The sequence below is a fragment of the Volvox carteri genome (genome assembly GCF_000143455.1).
Source record: "Volvox carteri f. nagariensis unplaced genomic scaffold VOLCAscaffold_55, whole genome shotgun sequence".
NCBI classification, from domain to species: domain Eukaryota; kingdom Viridiplantae; phylum Chlorophyta; class Chlorophyceae; order Chlamydomonadales; family Volvocaceae; genus Volvox; species Volvox carteri.
In genome coordinates this window covers 793970-812101 of record NW_003307598.1, presented here as the reverse complement: position 1 = coordinate 812101, position 18132 = coordinate 793970, and the positions used below count along the sequence as shown (strand labels likewise).

Below are 18132 nucleotides of genomic sequence, written 5' to 3'. Positions count from 1 at the left end.
CCTGGCTCGCAGGCAAGCCAGCCTACCCTTTGTGTACCGGTTCATGTACCTATTGAGGATTTCTCCCAGCCCATTCAACGGACTAGTAGGCTTCTACGGCTGTCTTTCTGGACTGTAGTTCGCGAGGTTCAGGACTGTGCCGGCTCATCAGAAACGAACAGGAACCTACAACGCAGATAACCGCGAATATTACGCTCATCAAAATATCTTAAGGCGTCCTGGTCATGCGTCAGAGGCATAGCATATCCGGTCCGCGGAATGTGGGTCATGTGCAATCAACAGGTGACAACTCAACGGACCACCCTGCGCCGCGGCTTGGGATGATGCGAGGCCGTTCCACAAGTAGTCGCACAATTGGATTTATTGTGCCTGAAGAAGAGCAAGGTGAAGATGTGGTAAGTCACATCGGACGCAAGCATTCATGTGCAATGTGTGACCTGCCTAGTTTTGTTCGGGAAGACGTCGATACTTCATTTTATAATATGCTATCAATATATTATGAAGGATTTTACGAATAAATATTTTTCCAACACTTAAACTTGTACGCTAAACTAAATTACTCGGCTCACAGCACCTCGTCCACGCCAACTGGTGCGCACACCCATGTTGCAAGCAGGCTCGCGCAACTGTGGACCTTCATGGCCTCCAATTCCCCAGAACCCTCCGCGGATTCAACGGAGCCCCATTCGCAGCCTTCCCTGACAATTCCCGCCCGACTTCATCTATTTCCGCAAGCGGGGCCCCGCTGGTCGCCACAACTCCACACCAACAGCACCAGCACGCTCCCAGTACAAGTGTCGACGGCAGCATTTGCAGCAGCATTGCTCCGGAACCTCCGTACTGCCCGACGCCACCGGAGGCGCCTCCGCCGCCCCGCCGGCCGCCACTTATACGGACCTCCAGTACGAACTCAAGCGCCGTCACTGCTGCCCTCACGTCGCCGCCGGCACTCCCCAAGATTAGCCACCCTGGAGCAGCCCCAAGCCCCCTTCCCCTATCCTCGCAAAATCCCACGTCCAACCAGCCGCCACCGCAGTCATTCCCACACTTGTCCGCACCGCCCGCCTCGCCGCTAGCGCTGCAAAGCACCTTGGGTGTCCGTCGCGGTCACCTGTCTGCGTCCGTCCTGGCAGGTACTTCTGGAACCTTCCTCACATCAGGAGGTGGCAGCAGCTCCGGGGGCGGCAGCCCGGCGACGCCGTCGTCCTCGGCCGCTGCTGCAGTGCCCAGCAATGCAAGCGCACGCTTCCGCATGGCGAACACCCGAGAGGCAGCGCCGATAGCGTCTGGCGGCGGCAGCGGCGGCGCCACTGCGGTGCTAGCTACGCCGCCGCACACAGCGGAGCGTCGGCAACGGCAGGGCAGCGCAGGGCCCGCCGCCCATCCAAACTCAAGCGCGCACCCATTTCGTCCCAATGAGCAACAGCAACAGCAACAACATCCTCACCACCACCAACAACAACAGCCGTCACCGCAACCACAGCAACTGTATTACCGCAGTTTCGATGATGATGATGAGCTGTGGCGTTCTGCTGCCGTCGACGGCGGAGAGCCCCGTGCCACTAGCAGCGCGTCCCAAGTCGCGCTGTGCGGAATCCCGCTGCCAGATGCCGGTGTAGATGAAGACGCGCCAACCTCCGCCGCCGCCACTGCTACGCTCCCATACGGGCTAAGCGGTCGGAGCTTCCGCTGCAGCGGCGGCGGCAGCAGCACCTTGCTAGTGCGATCTGTCAGCCTCGGGACACAGCACCGCAATGTGGAAAGCCAAGGCGACGCCAACGCCTCCAGCAGCCCGTCGTCATCGCAAGCCCCGCCGTGGGTTCTGGGTGAAGGACGCGCAACCGGAAGGTACGGCAAAGGCGTTCGTCGGGCCACGTCTCTATGGAGTTTGGACCCCATGGTGGAGGATGACGGCGACGGCACGCATATGCATGTAGTCGAGCGTACTTCCGCGCCGGTCCTACCGCGCACCTCCACGTCGCGTCAGAGCTGCTACGGCGTGTTCCGCAGCAGCAACGGCAGCAGCAGCAACAGTAACACCGGAGCCAATGAATCGCAAATGCTGCCGCTCACCCGAAAGCCCACGCATTCTGTTCCGGGCTGCGTGTCCAGAATGCGCCTCTTCGAAAGCATTGAGGCGCTTCCAGCCCAGGAAGGGATGGGCGAGTACAACCGCGTCGGTGGCGGTGGCGGTGGCCGTGACGGTGGCAGTGGCGACGGTAGTGGGAGTGAAAGCGAAACCGAAGGCGACACGGGAAGTGACGGCGGCGGCGAGGGTGGCGAGGGCGGTGACGGCGGCGACGGCGGCGGCGGTCGGGAAAAGGGTCAGCAAGCGCTGGATTTTGCTCATCTGGATCAGATCTTGGATCCACTTTTGGATTTGATTGATCCAGGGCGACAGGTGGCACGGCGCTGTGAGCAGCGGCTGCAAAACGCCGCCAACGGGGTTGGCCGGCTCAGAGCGGGTACGGCGGCAGGGTGGTGGGCTTCTGGGCTTTTTAAACGCGGCGCTATAGACGATGAACCGGACTGACCAGTTCTTGGTGCTCCGATGGCATAAAGCGCATGGCTGGATTAGCACTGTGTGCCCTAGCTGAGTCTGTGCTCTAGGTTAGCCTGTAATGTAAGGCAAATCGAAGCCCTAGCTAGGCTGGCTTGTCGAGAAATAAAGCAGTTCACCTAACCAAGCATCAACCAGACCAGACCATTGCTTGGCTTAGCCTGAAATCGTACCACGCCGGTGATCTATCTACCCGCTATAAGTTTAGCCGACTGTGTCCTATTAAAGCACGCGTAGCTTAGCCCCTGAGCATGCGTAGCTAGGCCCGTGCCCTGCAGTCACAGCCATGACCTAAGCCATTAAGCCAACATCTAAAATAAGATCTGGGCTGAACCTGCAAGTCCGTGATTGAATCTAGGACTCAGCCCAGGGCGACAAAGGTCTGCGCCGATATGCTTGTTTATATGCCTGAAATGATGCCGCTCACCTACCCTCCGACTGTGTCCGCGCCACGTTGTCCTATCCTATCCTACTCCCTTACGTTCTAAATTACTCTCATTCTATTCCTTCCTCTCTACTCTGCCTTGTTAACTATCAGTGGAAAGCTGGGCAGATTGTGATGCCTCGAGGTCTCCGGCGGCCAGTAGCGGTGGCGATGGCACACTTGCCGCCGCAGCGGCGGCGCCGCTACTGCCACCGCCTGCCCTGGCCACCGCCGCGCCGACCTTGGCGTCTCTGGCTGGCCAAGCGCTCAAGCTGCCCTGTGTGGGTCTGGAGAAGCTTAGAGACCCAGAAAAACGCCAGAAGGTGGTGCAGAGGCTGCGGGAGGCGGCTCACGGTAGGTTGGCAGTTGGCAGTTGGCAGTTGGCAGGGTTGGTGGCAGCTCCTGGGCGACCTGGGGCTTTTGATCAGGTTATGAGACTGATGAGTATTGTGTAGACTGGAAAGAGCTCCCAGATCTTGCAGATCTATCGGCATGTGGCCAGGGCACTTGGGAAAGGCCCTGAATGGGCTGAGGGCGACGTAGGAGACAGGATGGGTTTAGGGGTTATCATTATAATGGTTATTCGGCTTGTCTTGCCGGTGGTGGCGGTGGGGGTGGCGGCGTGCTAACCAAACCCTAATGCCGTGCTCAGAACCACATTCGCATGCATATCGCAAGCATGCATGTTCGACGCCTTACTGACAAGGTTTATACATGTGATGCAAACGAACATGACTGTGTTGCGATGCAAAAAACCATGCATCAGGAGCTGCTGGGGAGGCTCCGCTGTCCCACTTGTTCGTTCGGGTTCCTAAACGTCTGCCCTATCTAACCACTTCTTGCATCTGTCCGTCCTTCGGTATGTATATATGTATGTTCGTATGTATGTCCGTCTATCCGTTTGTGTCTCTCTGTCCATCTACCTGTCTGCCGTCCCTCTAAATCGTTCGTGTCCCCCCCTATTGCCCTCTCTTACTTTGCCTGCAACCTCCAAAGTGGGCCGTGCGGCCTTCGTGCAGGCTCTTAGCAACAACAACAACAACAATAACAACAACCAGCGGCCAGGCAACCTCCGGTGGCATATGTAGCTGTAGCTGAGTATCTGTAGTTGGTGTTATAGCTACAGCGAATCAGACGGTATTCCTTCTCCAGCAGCTACAACTGCTACTGCGTCAGCTGCGTCAAGAGAGCAAGCTCTTTGCCTTGCATACGGCGCCGCACCGTACGGCACCCTGAATGCTAAAATGTGAGAGATGTTAAATGAGAGGACTCCTAAGAAATGCGTCATACAGTAAAGGAAAAGGCGGCGCAGGATGTGCCTGCTGTTGCTGGCAGACCTTCCGGACATGTGTGTGTGTGTGTGTATGTGTGTGTGTGTGTGTGTGTGTGTGTGTCCATACCCGCGAGACCCAGGCGAACGAGAGCGTGTGTAGCCCCATGTACACGCAAATGTGATCTCAGTTATCCAGCAGAAACATATAAATATTGACTGGCTTGTAGGGATGCACGACAGAGCACTCCATACGTGACTCAGTCGCAAGCACCGCACGCAGGTCTGCGGGCAGATATGGGGTTGGCGGCACCGTACCTTACTATGAACCAGGATTTACGTGCTCATAGCTGTGAAGTAGTGGTTCAGGGGTAGTTTGCTGAGCTGGGGGGAGGGTGACACTTGGATGGCACTCTCGTGTCCCCTTGCGCTCGCATGCTTACCAGCACAATACGTACCAGCGTGATTAAGGCCACCGGTAAGTGATCGACAGCTTGGCGGCAGCAGCGGCGGCGGTGGCGGCTTCGATTTTGTGATGAGTCTGCATCGAAGTTAGCATGCTCACGGCAAGTTGGTCCTTGTGTGTCGCCGTACAGTCATATCGTGATGCGCATCGGCAGAAAGAAGAGTGGGCGAGTTGGAGTTTGCTTTTGGACCAAGACGAACTGGGTATTGCTGCAGAAACCGTGTTTTATGACTTTTATTTCTGCCGAGTTGCTGACTTCTACATGATGCTCTGCTTGGATTGGCAGCGACGGATGCGTTGCTTAGCGGGATCCTTTTACATCTTTTTTCCAGTGAATGCGTGCGGGTGTACCTGTGGGCCGTGTGGGCCCCGCAATCAAGCAGCCAATGCCCTCGGCGGCAGGGTGGGCAATCACACGCGAGCATACGAGGCGGGGTGGCCGGCTGCTTTGTGCCTCTGTGGTTAAGGCGCATGGATGCCCTAAAGATTTGTAGATTCCAACATCATGTCTAGCCGACGTTTGTATGGGACAGCCCCTATATGGGCTTTTGATATCACGATCCTGTTTTGGAAAGCTTTAAGCTACGCTACAGTTTTATACTGGAAAAAGTCCAACACGTCGTCGGTGACTATTCGGAGCTCGCTACGGTAACGTTATTCGTTTTTGTGTACCACCATCGGCATTTTCCTTATCGCGGCTCAGATCATGATTACACACATACACATATACATACATACCTGCAAGCGCAGGCAGGTGGAGTGCTACTAGCTCACTTCCCAACTCTCTAAAATGCGTCAGGCACTTGCTTATTATTCATTAAAAAACATATCTTATTAATTGTTGCCTGATTTGGACTGGTAAGGTTGCGAAGGTGCGCGTCTTGAGTTAAGGCCACGTCAGGCCTGTCGACAGGCGGATCTAGGACTATTTGGCTTGTATCGCGTATTCTTTGAGATCCGCTGTGACAAAATTCGTTTGCCGTACTCCGAGAACCACTCGCGTGGATGTACGTGAAGGACCGATTGGGAAATGGGGTCCAATAGGGACTCAGCAGGGGTGTCGGCACACACACACACACACACTCTCATACACACACGCACACTCTCTGACACACATGCGTGAGTGCTGAAAATTGAACGGCCATATGCCGTACGCACGCGCTGGTAGTTAATACGGAGACTATCACGAATCTACCTGGATACCGGAGCGGGATTGTTAATAATACCTGCATGCCGTATGATTCTGTTGTTGTTGTTACAGCGGGCTACCAAACCTCTATGCCTGGGCGCAAAGAAGCCGGGATAGGTTATGCGCAGGTAACGCGGACAATTATTTTTGCCGTCGAACATGGCAAGATTGCGGGGTGTTTTCTCCACCCGTCTTTTTATCCGTAGTTGATCTATCCGCCCCTTTGCCCGTCCGTCCGCCAGTGTATCTGTCCGTGATCAGTTGCGCCATCAGCTGAGGTCGGAGTGCCGGGTCCCAGTTCGCACGCGCGTAACATTCCGATCGCGTAATGAATGCTTTACAGGCAGGGCCAGATAGAAAAAGACAGAAGCGCACCTGGTTAGCCCTTCATTAAGTGGCAAGAGATTGTTAACCTAAATCAGAGCAACGCTCCGGTTTAATTTTTTGCGCTTGCATTGCATGCATGCGTCATTATTGATTCGTTCCGGCAATTTCTAAGTCCTTGCGTCCGCCGTGTTTCTGGGTTTCTTGTAAGGCTCCGCTCTGTTGTATCTTGTCTCCATCCTGCTGACTGTTGAGATGATCTGTGTCACCGCCTCGAGAATCCTTTTCCATTGGTGAGGCAAGGTAGGATGTAGCATGCTCCTCACCGTCGTGTTCCTTTTGCCTGCTTGTGGCATCAAGGCCGCACGTATGCCGCATGTGTGTGTGTGTGTGTGTGTGCGTGTGCGTGTGTGTGTGTGTGTGTGTGTGTGTGTGCGTGTGTGTGTGTGCATGTGTGTGTGTGCGTGTGTGTGTGTGTGTGTGTTACATGGTCGGGGGGTGCGTGACCCCATACCTGTAAAACTACCCATACGAGCCGAAGGCCCAAGGGCAATACTACAACGCCTAAAAGCCACGCATGTGGCTACGACGGAAGGCTACACCATCTAAATAGTACTGTGTCGTGTGGGAGGGAAATCCTGAAAGAAAGGATGCTGCCCAGCGCCAGCCTGGGGGGTACGCGGGTGTCTACCTACGCCACCCACGCATATGCCCACGGCAAAGGAATGACACTCGTCAGAACTGTGTGCGCAGCAAATTGCCTTTCTGCAGGCCGTACTCCATATGACGGTACGACGAGTGGTTACCTGGCAATGCAACGAACCCTAGCCCGTACGCGCCATCCAGCTAGCCTAATTGACAGGTAAACGGATAGACAGACAGGCGGCCTTAGCTCAATACCAGGTATAGCAAAATTATATAAAACTGGGGTCTGGTCTGGGTTGACACTACTGCGATTCGCGGTTTAAGGTCCTGGGTTCGATTCCTGGGGAGACCCCCGAATTAGTCGGGAGCGCGAGATTATGGCTAGCTGCTGAGATGTGGAGTTGAGGTCGCAGTTGATGGACCAGATTCGCACGCTAGATTGGTGGCGATTGCCGAACCCTCCGTCTCTTCGGTTGTTCGGGTGAATGGATGAGGAGGGGTCCTAGACGGCTGGACCCGCCGCCTTGGACTTACAGTTCGTATGGCGAAGTATAGTGTGGTAGTGGTGGACGGTGCTATAAGATGATAAATCGTAGAACTGACAATGTGATAAAGCGGCCCAGAAGCCTCCCACTCTGTAACATTACATTACATAACATTACATAAAACTAACACCATGGCAATCGGATTCATTTAAAACGGATAGGGCTCCAACACGGCAAAAATACCGATGCAGGTGAGGGCCTAATAAGCAAGCCAGACATTGTCCCCCACAAAAACAGAGCTACCGGAGGGCCAAAACCCATTGCCAAGTTGAAGCTACAGAAGCCGAGCACAACATACACACTCACAAATCGAACCCTGCAGCTCAGCAAACTCACACTATACGGAGGGGACATATCAATTTGTGTGCCGAATTTGATACTATCTTCTTCGCTATAGTCTAGGCGGTTATGATATGAGATTTTCACTCTCGAGACCCGGGTTCGGGTCCCGGTAGCGAAACTAAGCAAATTTTGGTCTAGTCTGGTGGCGTTTTTGTGTATATGAAAGTTCTGGGTTCGTATCCTGGTCAGACCCCCGACATTGTTCGGGAGGTCTAGGTTTACTAACGCTGCTGAGGTGTGGAGATGAGGTCTAGTTGATGGACTAAATTTCGCATGCTGTGGTGGTGGTGGTGGCTGATCTGTCACCGTAGCTTCTCGTAGCGCAGCGAAGAGCGAAGCGGAGGGAAGGCATCTCTGAATCGCCGTAGCTCATAGCCGTAGCGACTACGTAGTAGTCTAATAGCGACTACGTAGTAGTTTAACGGTTTAACGGAGGCCTTAGGCCGATTCGCCGTCCGTCTGTCCATCTGTCCACCTCGCGCCGGTTCAATCCCCGGCGCGCGCGCGTCTTTTTTTTGCGCTTTTTTTTTTCTTCGTATGCTTCATATGCTATGTTTCTTCGTATGCTTCATATGCTATGTTTCTTCGTATGCTTCATATGCTATGTTTCATATGCTTCATATGCACATATAAACATATAGGACCACAATTCGATGCGCGCTTTTTTTTTTCCTTCGTATGCTTCATATGCTATGTTTCTTCGTATGCTTCATATGCTATGTTTCATATGCTCCATATGCACATATAAACATATAGGACCACAATTCGATGCGCGCTTCAAAACGCGCTTCCGCGTCGGAATGAATGCCGTACGCGCTTCATACGGCGCGATTCGCACAGCTCTAAACACGCAATTCGACGCGCAATTCAACGTACAAGTAGCCGCGGAATTCGACGCGCACTTTGGCGCATAATTCGATGCGCGCTTCATATGAATGCCGTACGCGCTTCATACAGCACGATTCACACAGCTCTAGATGCGCAATTCGATGCACAATTCAATGTACAATTAGCCGCGGAATTCAACGCGCGCTTTACCGCATAATTTGATGCGCGTTTCAAACCGCGCTTCCGCGTCGGAATGAATGCCGTACACGCTTCATACAGCGCGATTCGCATACCTCTAAACGCGCAATTCGCTATGCAATTCAACGTACAATCAGCCGCGGGATTCAACGCGCGCTTTGTTGCACAATTCGATGCGCGCTTCAAAACGCGCTTCCGCGTCGGTACACGCTTCATACAGCGCGATTCGCACAGCTCTAAACAATTCGACGTACAATTAGCCGCGGAATTCGACGCGCACTTTAGCGCATAATTCGATGCGCGCTTCATATGAATGCCGTACGCGCTTCATACAGCACGATTCACACAGCTCTAAATGCGCAATTCGATGCACAATTCAATGTACAATTAGCCGCGGAATTCAACGCGCGCTTTACCGCATAATTTGATGCACGCCTCAAAACGCGCTTCCGCGTCGGAATGAATGCCGTACGCGCTTCATACAGCACCGTTCTGCACTTTTAAGCTTTGATGCTTCTCGCAATTCCCCTTGTCACTGTGCCGAAATACTTTCGAGTTTTTTGCTCTTTCTTTTCGCTTCTTTCGCCTTCTCTGCCGTTGACGAGCTGATATTCTTAACGGCTCAATTAGTATACGTGTCCACCTCGCACGTGTTCGCCTCGTGTTCGCCTCGTTAAATCGTTAGGTCTTTATGGCAGATCGGCCTCCTTCGAAGCGGCTTCGGCTCGGTTCGCTTGCAGACGGGTTCCGTTGTGGGAGAACACGTCCGTTTAGTGATTTGTGCACTGACCAAGCACCTCAGCAGCGGCAGCATGCTGCATCACAGCAGACAGCCGCGCCAGCTAATTCAAGGGGGTCCGCAGAGGGCCAGCAAGCGGTTGCTGCTGTCGATACGCCGGTGGAGGAGCAGCAAGAGGCTGCTGAACCTTCTGCTGCGGAATTACGGGCTAAATGGCGACGGCAGAAAGCTGCACAGCGTGCCGCAGCCCCTCCTGAGTTGCGGGTGTTGCAGCGCCAGCAGGATGCTGCACGGCACGCAGCTGCACGTGCCGACCCGGAGGTGGGGTTCGATTCCCGCGCGAGTGCTGCACACTGCCCGACAGACTACATTTGCGTGCTAGGCTCCGCAAGCTTCATATTCCTACGAAATGCGCGTGTGTCATACACGCCGTATACGTACGCCCTTAACCGCCGTACAACGCACACACGGAGCTACGGCCCACTCGCGCGAACAGCGCGCTCTAGTCTGTCCGTCCGTCCTCTGTCCCTCCGTCTGTAGCCGTAGCGACTACGTAGTAGTCTAGCGGAGTCCTCTGTCCCTCCGTCTGTAGCCGTAGCGACTACGTAGCCGTAGCGACTACGTAGTAGTCTAGCGGAGGCCTTAGGCTGGGCGGCTGTCCGTAGCCGTAGGGACTACGTAGTAGTCTAGCGGAGGCCTTAGGCTGGGCGGCTGTCCGTCTGTCTCTCCGTCCGTCTGTCCCTCCGTCTGTCCACCAAGTCGTCAGTTCGACCCTCGGCGGGATGTTTGCGATTTTTTTTTACTTTTTTTTTCTCTTAATGCGACCGCGAAAGTGTTTTCTGCGTTATTCCTATTTCATACTTCGTAATTGCGTAATTCGACGCGCGATTTAACCTGCAGTTCGCTGCGCGCTGTGGCCGCTTCGCCGTGTGCTTCGATTCCGCGCCGGAGTGAATGCCGTACGCGTTTCATACAGCGCCGTTCTTCGGTTCTGCAAGCATATGCGATCTGCAAGCATATACGATCTGCAAGCATATGCGATCTGCAAGAATATGCGATCTGCAAGCATATGCCATCTGCAAGCATATGCCAGATGCGATCTGCAAGCATATGCCACATTCGATGTGCAAGCATATGCGATCTGCAAGCATATGCCAGATGCGATCTGCAAGCATATGCCACATTCGATGTGCAAGCATATGCGATCTGCAAGCATATGCGATCTGCAAGGATATGCGATCTGCAAGCATATGCCATCTGCAAGCATATGCCAGATACGATCTGCAAGCATATGCCACAATGCGCAGACGGATCAGTCAGCCAGCACAGGAGCTACGGCCCACTCGCGCGAACAGCGCGCTCTAGTATGTTATGAGCGGAGGCCTATCCCGAGTTCGCGTGTCCGTGCGTGCGTGCGTGCGTGCGTGCGTCCGGAGCGTATTGGAAATTCCGGGTCGGGAGCGTGCCGTACGCGCTTAAGACAGCGCCGAAAAGAACGGAAGGTCGCCGGTTCGATCCCTACCCCGATTATGTTTTATGTTTCATATATGTGCATATATGCATATATGTATATGCGATATGCAATATGGAGCGATATGCAGCGATATGCGATATGCAGCGATATGCAATTTGCGATGTGCGATATGCGGTATGTGATATGCGATATGCCATATGCAGCGATATGGGATATGCGATATGCGATATGCAATATGCAATATGCAATATGCAATATGCAATATGCGATATGCAATATGCGATATGCGATATGCAATATGCGATATGCAATATGCAATATGCGATATGCCATATGCAGCGATATGGGATATGCGATATGCAATATGCGATATGCAATATGCAATATGCGATATGCGATATGCGATATGCAATATGCAATATGCGATATGCAATATGCAATATGCGATATGCAATATACGATATGTGCGATATGTTATACATATGCGCATGCATCTGCATTATGCAAGCATACACAGTCTGCAAGCATGTGCCATATGCGATCTGCGAGCATATGCGATCTGCAAGCATATGCCATATGCGATCTGCAAGCATATGCCAAATGCAAGCATATGCGATCTGCAAGCATATGCGATATGCAAGCATATGCGATATGCGATCTGCAAGCATATGCGTTATGCGGTCTGCAAGCATAGGCGATCTGCAATCTGCAAGCATATGCGATATGCTATGCTATGCTATGCTATGCTACGCTATGCTGCGCTATGCTATGCTATACTATGCTGCGCTATGCTATGCTATGCTATGCTATGCTGCGCTATGTTATGCTATGCTATGCTATGCTATGCTATGCTATGCTATGCTATGCTATGCTATGCTATGCTATGCTATGCTATGCTATGCTATGCTATGCTATGCTATGCTATGCTATGCTATGCTATGCTGCGCTATGCTATGCTATGCTATGCTGTGCTGTGATCTATAAGCATATGCGATCTATAAGCATATGCGACACTACTGCGATTCGCGGTTTAAGGTCCTGGGTTCGATTCCTGGGGAGACCCCCGAATTAGTCGGGAGCGCGAGATCATGGCTAGCTGCTGAGATGTGGAGTTGAGGTCGCAGTTGATGGACCAGATTCGCACGCTAGATTGGTGGCGATTGCCGAGCCCTCCGTCTCTTCGGTTGTTCGGGTGAATGGATGAGGAGGGGTCCTAGACGGCTGGACCCGCCGCCTTGGACTTACAGTTCGTATGGCGAAGTATAGTGTGGTAGTGGTGGACGGTGCTATAAGATGATAAATCGTAGAACTGACAATGTGATAAAGCGGCCCAGAAGCCTCCCACTCTGTAACATTACATTACAAAATATGCGATCTGCAAGCATATGCGACCTGCAAGCATATGCCATATGCGATCTGCAAGCATATGCCATATGCGATCTGCAAGCATATGCGATCTGCAAGCATATGCGATCTGCAAGCATATGCTGTCTGCAAGTATGTGCAATCTGCAAGCATATGCTGTCTGCAAGCATATGCGATTCTGCAAGCATATGCTACCTGCAAGCATATGCAGTCTGCAAGCATATGCTGTCTGCAAGCATATGCGATTCTGCAAGCATATGCTACCTGCAAGCATATGCAGTCTGCAAGCATATGCAGTCTGCAAGCATATGCGATCTACAAGCATATGCCATTTGCAAGCATATGCGATTTGCAAGCATATGCAATCTGCAAGCATATGCGATCTACAAGCATATGCGATCTGCAAGCATATGCGTCTGCAAGCATATGCAATCTGCAAGCAAATGCGATCTGCAAGCATATGCGATCTCCAAGCATATGCAGTCTGCAAGCATATGCGATCTGCAAGCATATAGCGATCTGCAAGCATATGCGATCTGCAAGCATATGCAATCTGCAAGCATATGCGATCTGCAAGCAGATGCGTCTGCAAGCAGATGCAGTCTGCAAGCATATGCGATCTGCGCCATATATGCAATCTGCAAGCATATGCAATCTGCATGCATATGCGATCTGCAAGCATTTGCAATATGCAAGCATTTGGAATATGCAAGCATGCGCAATATGCAAGCATGTGCAATATGCAAACATGCGCAATATGCAAGGTTATTGCATATGCAAGCATGGGCAATATGCAATATGCAAGGATATGCGATCTGCAAGCATATGCCATATGCGATCTGCAAGCATATGCGATCTGCAAGCATATGCGATCTGCAAGCATATGCGATCTGCAAGCATATGTGATCTGCAAATATGCCATATGCGATCTGCAAGCATATGTGATCTGCAAATATGCCATATGCGATCTGCAAGCATATGCGATCTGCAAACATATGCGACCTGCAAGCATATGCGACCTGCAAGCATATGCCATATGCGATCTGCAAGCATATGCCATATGCGATCTGCAAGCATATGCCATATGCGATCTACAAGCCTATGCCGTCTGCAAGCATATGCGATCTGCAAGCATATGCCGTATGCGATATGCAAGCATATGCCATATGCAATCTGCAAGCATATGCTGTCTGCAAACATATGTGATCTGCAAGCATATGCTGTCTGCAAGCATATGCGATCTGCAAGCATATGCGATCTGCAAGCATATGTGATCTGCAAGCATATGCCATATGCGATCTGCAAGCATATGTGATCTGCAAGCATATGCGGTCTGCAAGCATATGCGATCTGCAAGCATATGCGATCTGCAAGCATATGCAGTCTGCAAGCATATGCAGTCTGCAAGCATATGCGATCTACAAGCATATGCCATTTGCAAGCATATGCGATTTGCAAGCAGATGCAGTCTGCAAGCAAATGCGATCTGCAAGCATATGCGTTCTGGTCTGGGTTGACACTACTGCAATTAGCGGTTTAAGGTCTTGGGTTCGATTCCTGGGGAGACCCCCGAATTAGTCGGGAGCGCGAGATTATGGCTAGCTGCTGAAATGTGGAGTTGAGGTCACAGTTGATGGACCAGATTCGCACGCTAGATTGGTGGCGATTGACGAATCCTCCGTCTCTTCGGGTGTTCGGGTGAATGGATGAGGAGGGGTCCCTGAAGGCTGGATCCGCCGCCTTGGACTTACAGTTCGTATGGCGAAGTACAGTGTGGTAGTGGTGGATGGTGCTATAAGGTGATAAATGATCTAGAACTGACAATGTGATAAAGCGGCCCAGAAGCCTCCCACTCTGTAACATTTAAAAAAATATGCGTTCTGCAAAGAGATGCAGTCTGCAAGCATATGCGATCTGCGCCATATATGCAATCTGCAAGCATATGCGATCTGCAAGCATATGCAATATGCAAGCATATGCAATCTGCAAGCATATGCGATCTGCATGCATATGCAATATGCAAGCATTTGCAATATGCAAGCATTTGGAATATGCAAGCATGCGCAATATGCAAGCATGCGCAATATGTAGGGCATATCTAGGGCCAGGGGACCCGGAATGTACGACCGTGGGACCGGCGAGGGACCTAATTTATGTGCCTTCCGGTCCCCAGCCCATTCGAGCTCACATAAGCACCAAAAACTCAAGTACTCGCAATTTCTACGAGTGTGATAAGTGAGATGTTTAACGAAGAACATATTGACAAAGAATTGTGCCTTTACGTTCGCGTTTAGGCACAGGTCTGACTTTGGATGAGAGCAGGACACTTTGTCAAATTCCTTGTAGGTCATTGTATTAGACTCGGTTGATATAAGAGTGTTTCACGCAAGTATGGGTACTAGCGAAAGGTAACCGCTTCGATGGCAGCGAGCACGATTGCGGTAACAGATAGAGGAGCAGCTGTGAAGGTCACAAACCCACGTGCGAGGAGAGCGTGAATGGTCAAGCAGCAAAGCCTCAGCAGGTACCAAACGGGTACATGTTTAGCGCAATCACAGAAGGCAGAAGTGTGGCGCCTCTCGTGCGGCTTTCGCTTAGTTCGGTTCGCAGTCTTCTGTGTCCGCTGTGTTGCCTAGCCAGGGGCTGGGACAGCGCCCCGGTTGGCGTGAGTGAGGGGGTGAGGCGAGCGCGGCGGAACAGACGGACGTAGAGCCACGCGCCCGCCCGCCCCTGTGTTTCGGCCCGGTCATAGCCCCCGGTGCTTGTCCTCTCTCGGGACGAGCCGCCCACAGTGTAACACCCCATCAGAAGCAGCGGCAGCTGGTCAGAGCTCCCTGCCTCACGAGCACACAAAGCAAATCGCCTTGAAGTGGCGGCAGCTGTCATAGGCTGATGATGGGCCGGGGCTGCTGTGTGAATCCCTGGCAGGGCGCGACTTGTGCTGCGTGTGATCTGATGATGGGCCGGGGCTGCTGTGTGAATCCCTGGCAGGGCGCGACTTGTGCTGCGTGTGAAATCCTGCACACCCTACACTACACACATAACGCAATGCCCTCTAAGACCGAGAATTCATGCACTTCTTCACATACACTGAATGAATGAAGGTTACAGTGGACCCCGTGCAAGGTCAGTACAATGCATCCCCGCATCACAATGCCCGAAAGTGAACAGTAGCTACAGCCCGCCAGGAGAACACCCAAAAATGCAGAGACACCCAGCGGGACACCACTACCAAACAGGGGGCAACAGCGACGCATCACAACTGCACCAGAAAATTATAAAGCAGGACTCGGGGAAAGTCGCCTACACAGGCACCTCAGGACACACTACCACAACCTACACACAGCCCTCCAAGGGGGTGGCGCTTGCATCAGCCAGAGCTTTGCTCGGCTCACCCGAGCAACCATCTGCAATTGAACTTGGCCCACCGTGCCCAGGGCCACGGGGCAGGCCCAGGAGTGATGCTGCCGCAGGGTGGCGCCCCCACCACCCACCGCGGGGGTCCCGCGGAGGTCCCGCAGCCCCACCAGGCCACCACCGTGCGGCGCATGTCAATGTGACAGTGTCGGAGATAATCGGTCACTTGTAATATGTTGTCCTGTGGAAAATGCACTTCGTGCGACATGCGACTTGACCCGAAGAGTTGACCTGCCGAACCTCTTTATCCTTGGAATCCTGGTTCCTAGAGTGAGCCTCCATTGCATCTCTTGGTGTTTTCATGAGTGATCGCTGCGTTGATCGATTGCGTTAGGTTCCGCAAGGTTCCGCTTGTTCTTATCTTTGGGTTCACCGTATTCTTGATGAATTTCGTAAAGCTTTTCTGGAGTTAGTTTTGGTTCCACTAACGCCACCACGTCAAAGTCTACTTTGACGTGCGGAGCCCCTTGTCCTATTATTGTATGGACGCTCCTGTAGCGTTACTCTCCCGATTCTTTACGAAGAATGGAAATTGGATTGCTACTTGGCCATACAGAGTGGCTGCTCGCGCAAAGTTAATTCCTGGACTCCATGGACGTGCATCACTCCACAAAGTGCGTCGCCACTGCTCCTGCGACGCTCGAGCGACCCGAAAAAGTTCCATACAAAGGTCCTCTAATGAAATGTCGCGCGAGCCGACCAAAATCTGCGAGTTGCCAGGTCGAACAGGTCGCGTCCCCGCGCGCGTCCCACTTAGGTCGCCCAGCTGGACGAGCGTGTACGGCGCCCGGTCCGCCGGCACCCGATATGCAAGCATGCACAATATGCAAGGATATTGCATATGCAAGCATGGGCAATATGCAATATGTATGTAAGGATATTGCATATGCAAGCATTTGCAATACGCAAGCATTTGCAATCCGGATGCACTCGAACGTCCGGATGCACCCGAACGTGTCCGGACCCGGACGAGAGCTACGGCACCCTCGGGACCGCAGGGACCGCGCCTCGTCGCGTCTGTGACCGGCTCGCGTCCGGAGCTCATTGGAAAGTCGCGCTCGATTGGATGGTTCCGGAGCTTTGCGTTTTCCGTTAGCGCGCCCCCTCTTCACAATCAGAGGTCGCGGGTTCGAGTCGCACTCCGCGAATTTCGAGTTGCACACCGAAACGCGAGGACGCGAGGACGACAGGTCGCGGGTTCAAATCACGGGTCGCACGCGAGTTGCACGCGAGGATGCGAGGACGCGAGGACACCAGGACGTGAGGACGCGAGGATGCAAGGGCACATGGACGCGTGAGCGTGTGGGCACGTGGGCACATGGGACCGTGGCACCGTGGATGTAGCCACACGTGGATGTAGCGTGGACGCGTGGACGCGTGGACGCGGGACATGAGGATGTAACATGGGCGTGTGCATGAAGCGTGGACGCGTGCATGTGAACCTTGAACATGTGGGCGGGGACACACGGATACTGGGCCATCAGGCCATGGGGACGACTGGGTGCGGTGGTGGGTAACGAACAACAGACGCGCGTAGTTGTGTTGTTCGACTTGAACTTGCAAGGTTAAACGTTTATCACAAAATATTAGGATAACCAGGTACGCCTGGGCGTGGCTGTGGGTATATCCATGTAGTTCCACTGTGGGACAGGACTTGCAGTGGAAAACTAGACTACAACGGCTCCGCCACGAAATGACGTGAAGTCGCGCACACCGCAACATTCCCCGGGATAAATACAGTCGCAGAAATTCTATAGAATCATACGGATTCAGAATACATTCTATCAACCAGCGATGCTGTGCAGCACAGTTATTGTATAGAAGTAATGTGTGCCATTGGCCCTCGAGTGCATTTATCAATTTTGTCAAACGGATCCAGGATAAAATTTATCATACGGATTCAGGAAAAAATTCTACAAAACAGCGGTGCTGCGCAACATACATCCATATTGTATCAATGTACTGTGTTCCATTGGCCCTCAACTGCATTCCTTGAGGATAGGAGGATAACCTGTCGCGACATCAGTCTGACCGGCCATTTCTATGGACAATTCTGCTTCCGGTAAGGAGTCCTGGTTGAGACTGATGCCCGTGATGTTGCTCCATCTCCTGCATGGGCTGTAGACTAGTAATCCTCTTCCTGACATCATGCAGGACGTCGGCGGTTAGGTACAGTTGCAGGTGGAGGCTCGTGGCTTCTGAGCTTGACAGGCCGGACTCAAGCCACAGCTTCCCCCCCGACACCCCAGCTGTCCAGTGCGGATGCAACCAGAAAGGTGCAGGCGCGAGCCAACCGGACGCCTGAGCAAGTGGCGGCGGATCGAGCAGCAGCTGCAGCGTGATGGG

The 18132-nt window shown here is 52.8% G+C and overlaps 4 protein-coding genes across 4 annotated transcripts; 1 reads left to right on the top strand and 3 right to left on the bottom strand.

Annotated features, from left to right (window-relative positions):
- Window positions 1-128: 128 nt before the first annotated feature.
- Window positions 129-2089, bottom strand: VOLCADRAFT_96835 (uncharacterized protein; the record flags this gene model as incomplete). The annotated part of the gene is made up of 4 exons (XM_002955810.1): window positions 129-218; window positions 898-1078; window positions 1112-1322; window positions 1972-2089. 4 exons carry the CDS (start codon window positions 2087-2089, stop codon window positions 129-131), a joined length of 600 nt encoding a protein of 199 aa, XP_002955856.1.
- A 6639-nt stretch (window positions 2090-8728) lies between these two features.
- Window positions 8729-9100, bottom strand: VOLCADRAFT_96834 (uncharacterized protein; the record flags this gene model as incomplete). Its single annotated transcript, XM_002955809.1, has 1 exon — window positions 8729-9100. One exon carries the CDS (start codon window positions 9098-9100, stop codon window positions 8729-8731), a length of 372 nt encoding a protein of 123 aa, XP_002955855.1.
- Window positions 9101-11071: 1971 nt separating this feature from the next.
- VOLCADRAFT_96833 (uncharacterized protein) lies at window positions 11072-11494 on the bottom strand (the record flags this gene model as incomplete). The annotated part of the gene is made up of 1 exon (XM_002955808.1): window positions 11072-11494. The coding sequence occupies one exon, from the start codon at window positions 11492-11494 to the stop codon at window positions 11072-11074; it is 423 nt and encodes a 140-aa protein (XP_002955854.1).
- Window positions 11495-11534: 40 nt separating this feature from the next.
- Window positions 11535-13508, top strand: VOLCADRAFT_33957 (uncharacterized protein; the record flags this gene model as incomplete). The annotated part of the gene is made up of 2 exons (XM_002955871.1): window positions 11535-11676; window positions 13192-13508. Coding segments are annotated over 2 exons (459 nt in total), but the record flags the coding sequence as incomplete, so codon positions are not given.
- Between the last annotated feature and the right edge of the window lie 4624 nt (window positions 13509-18132).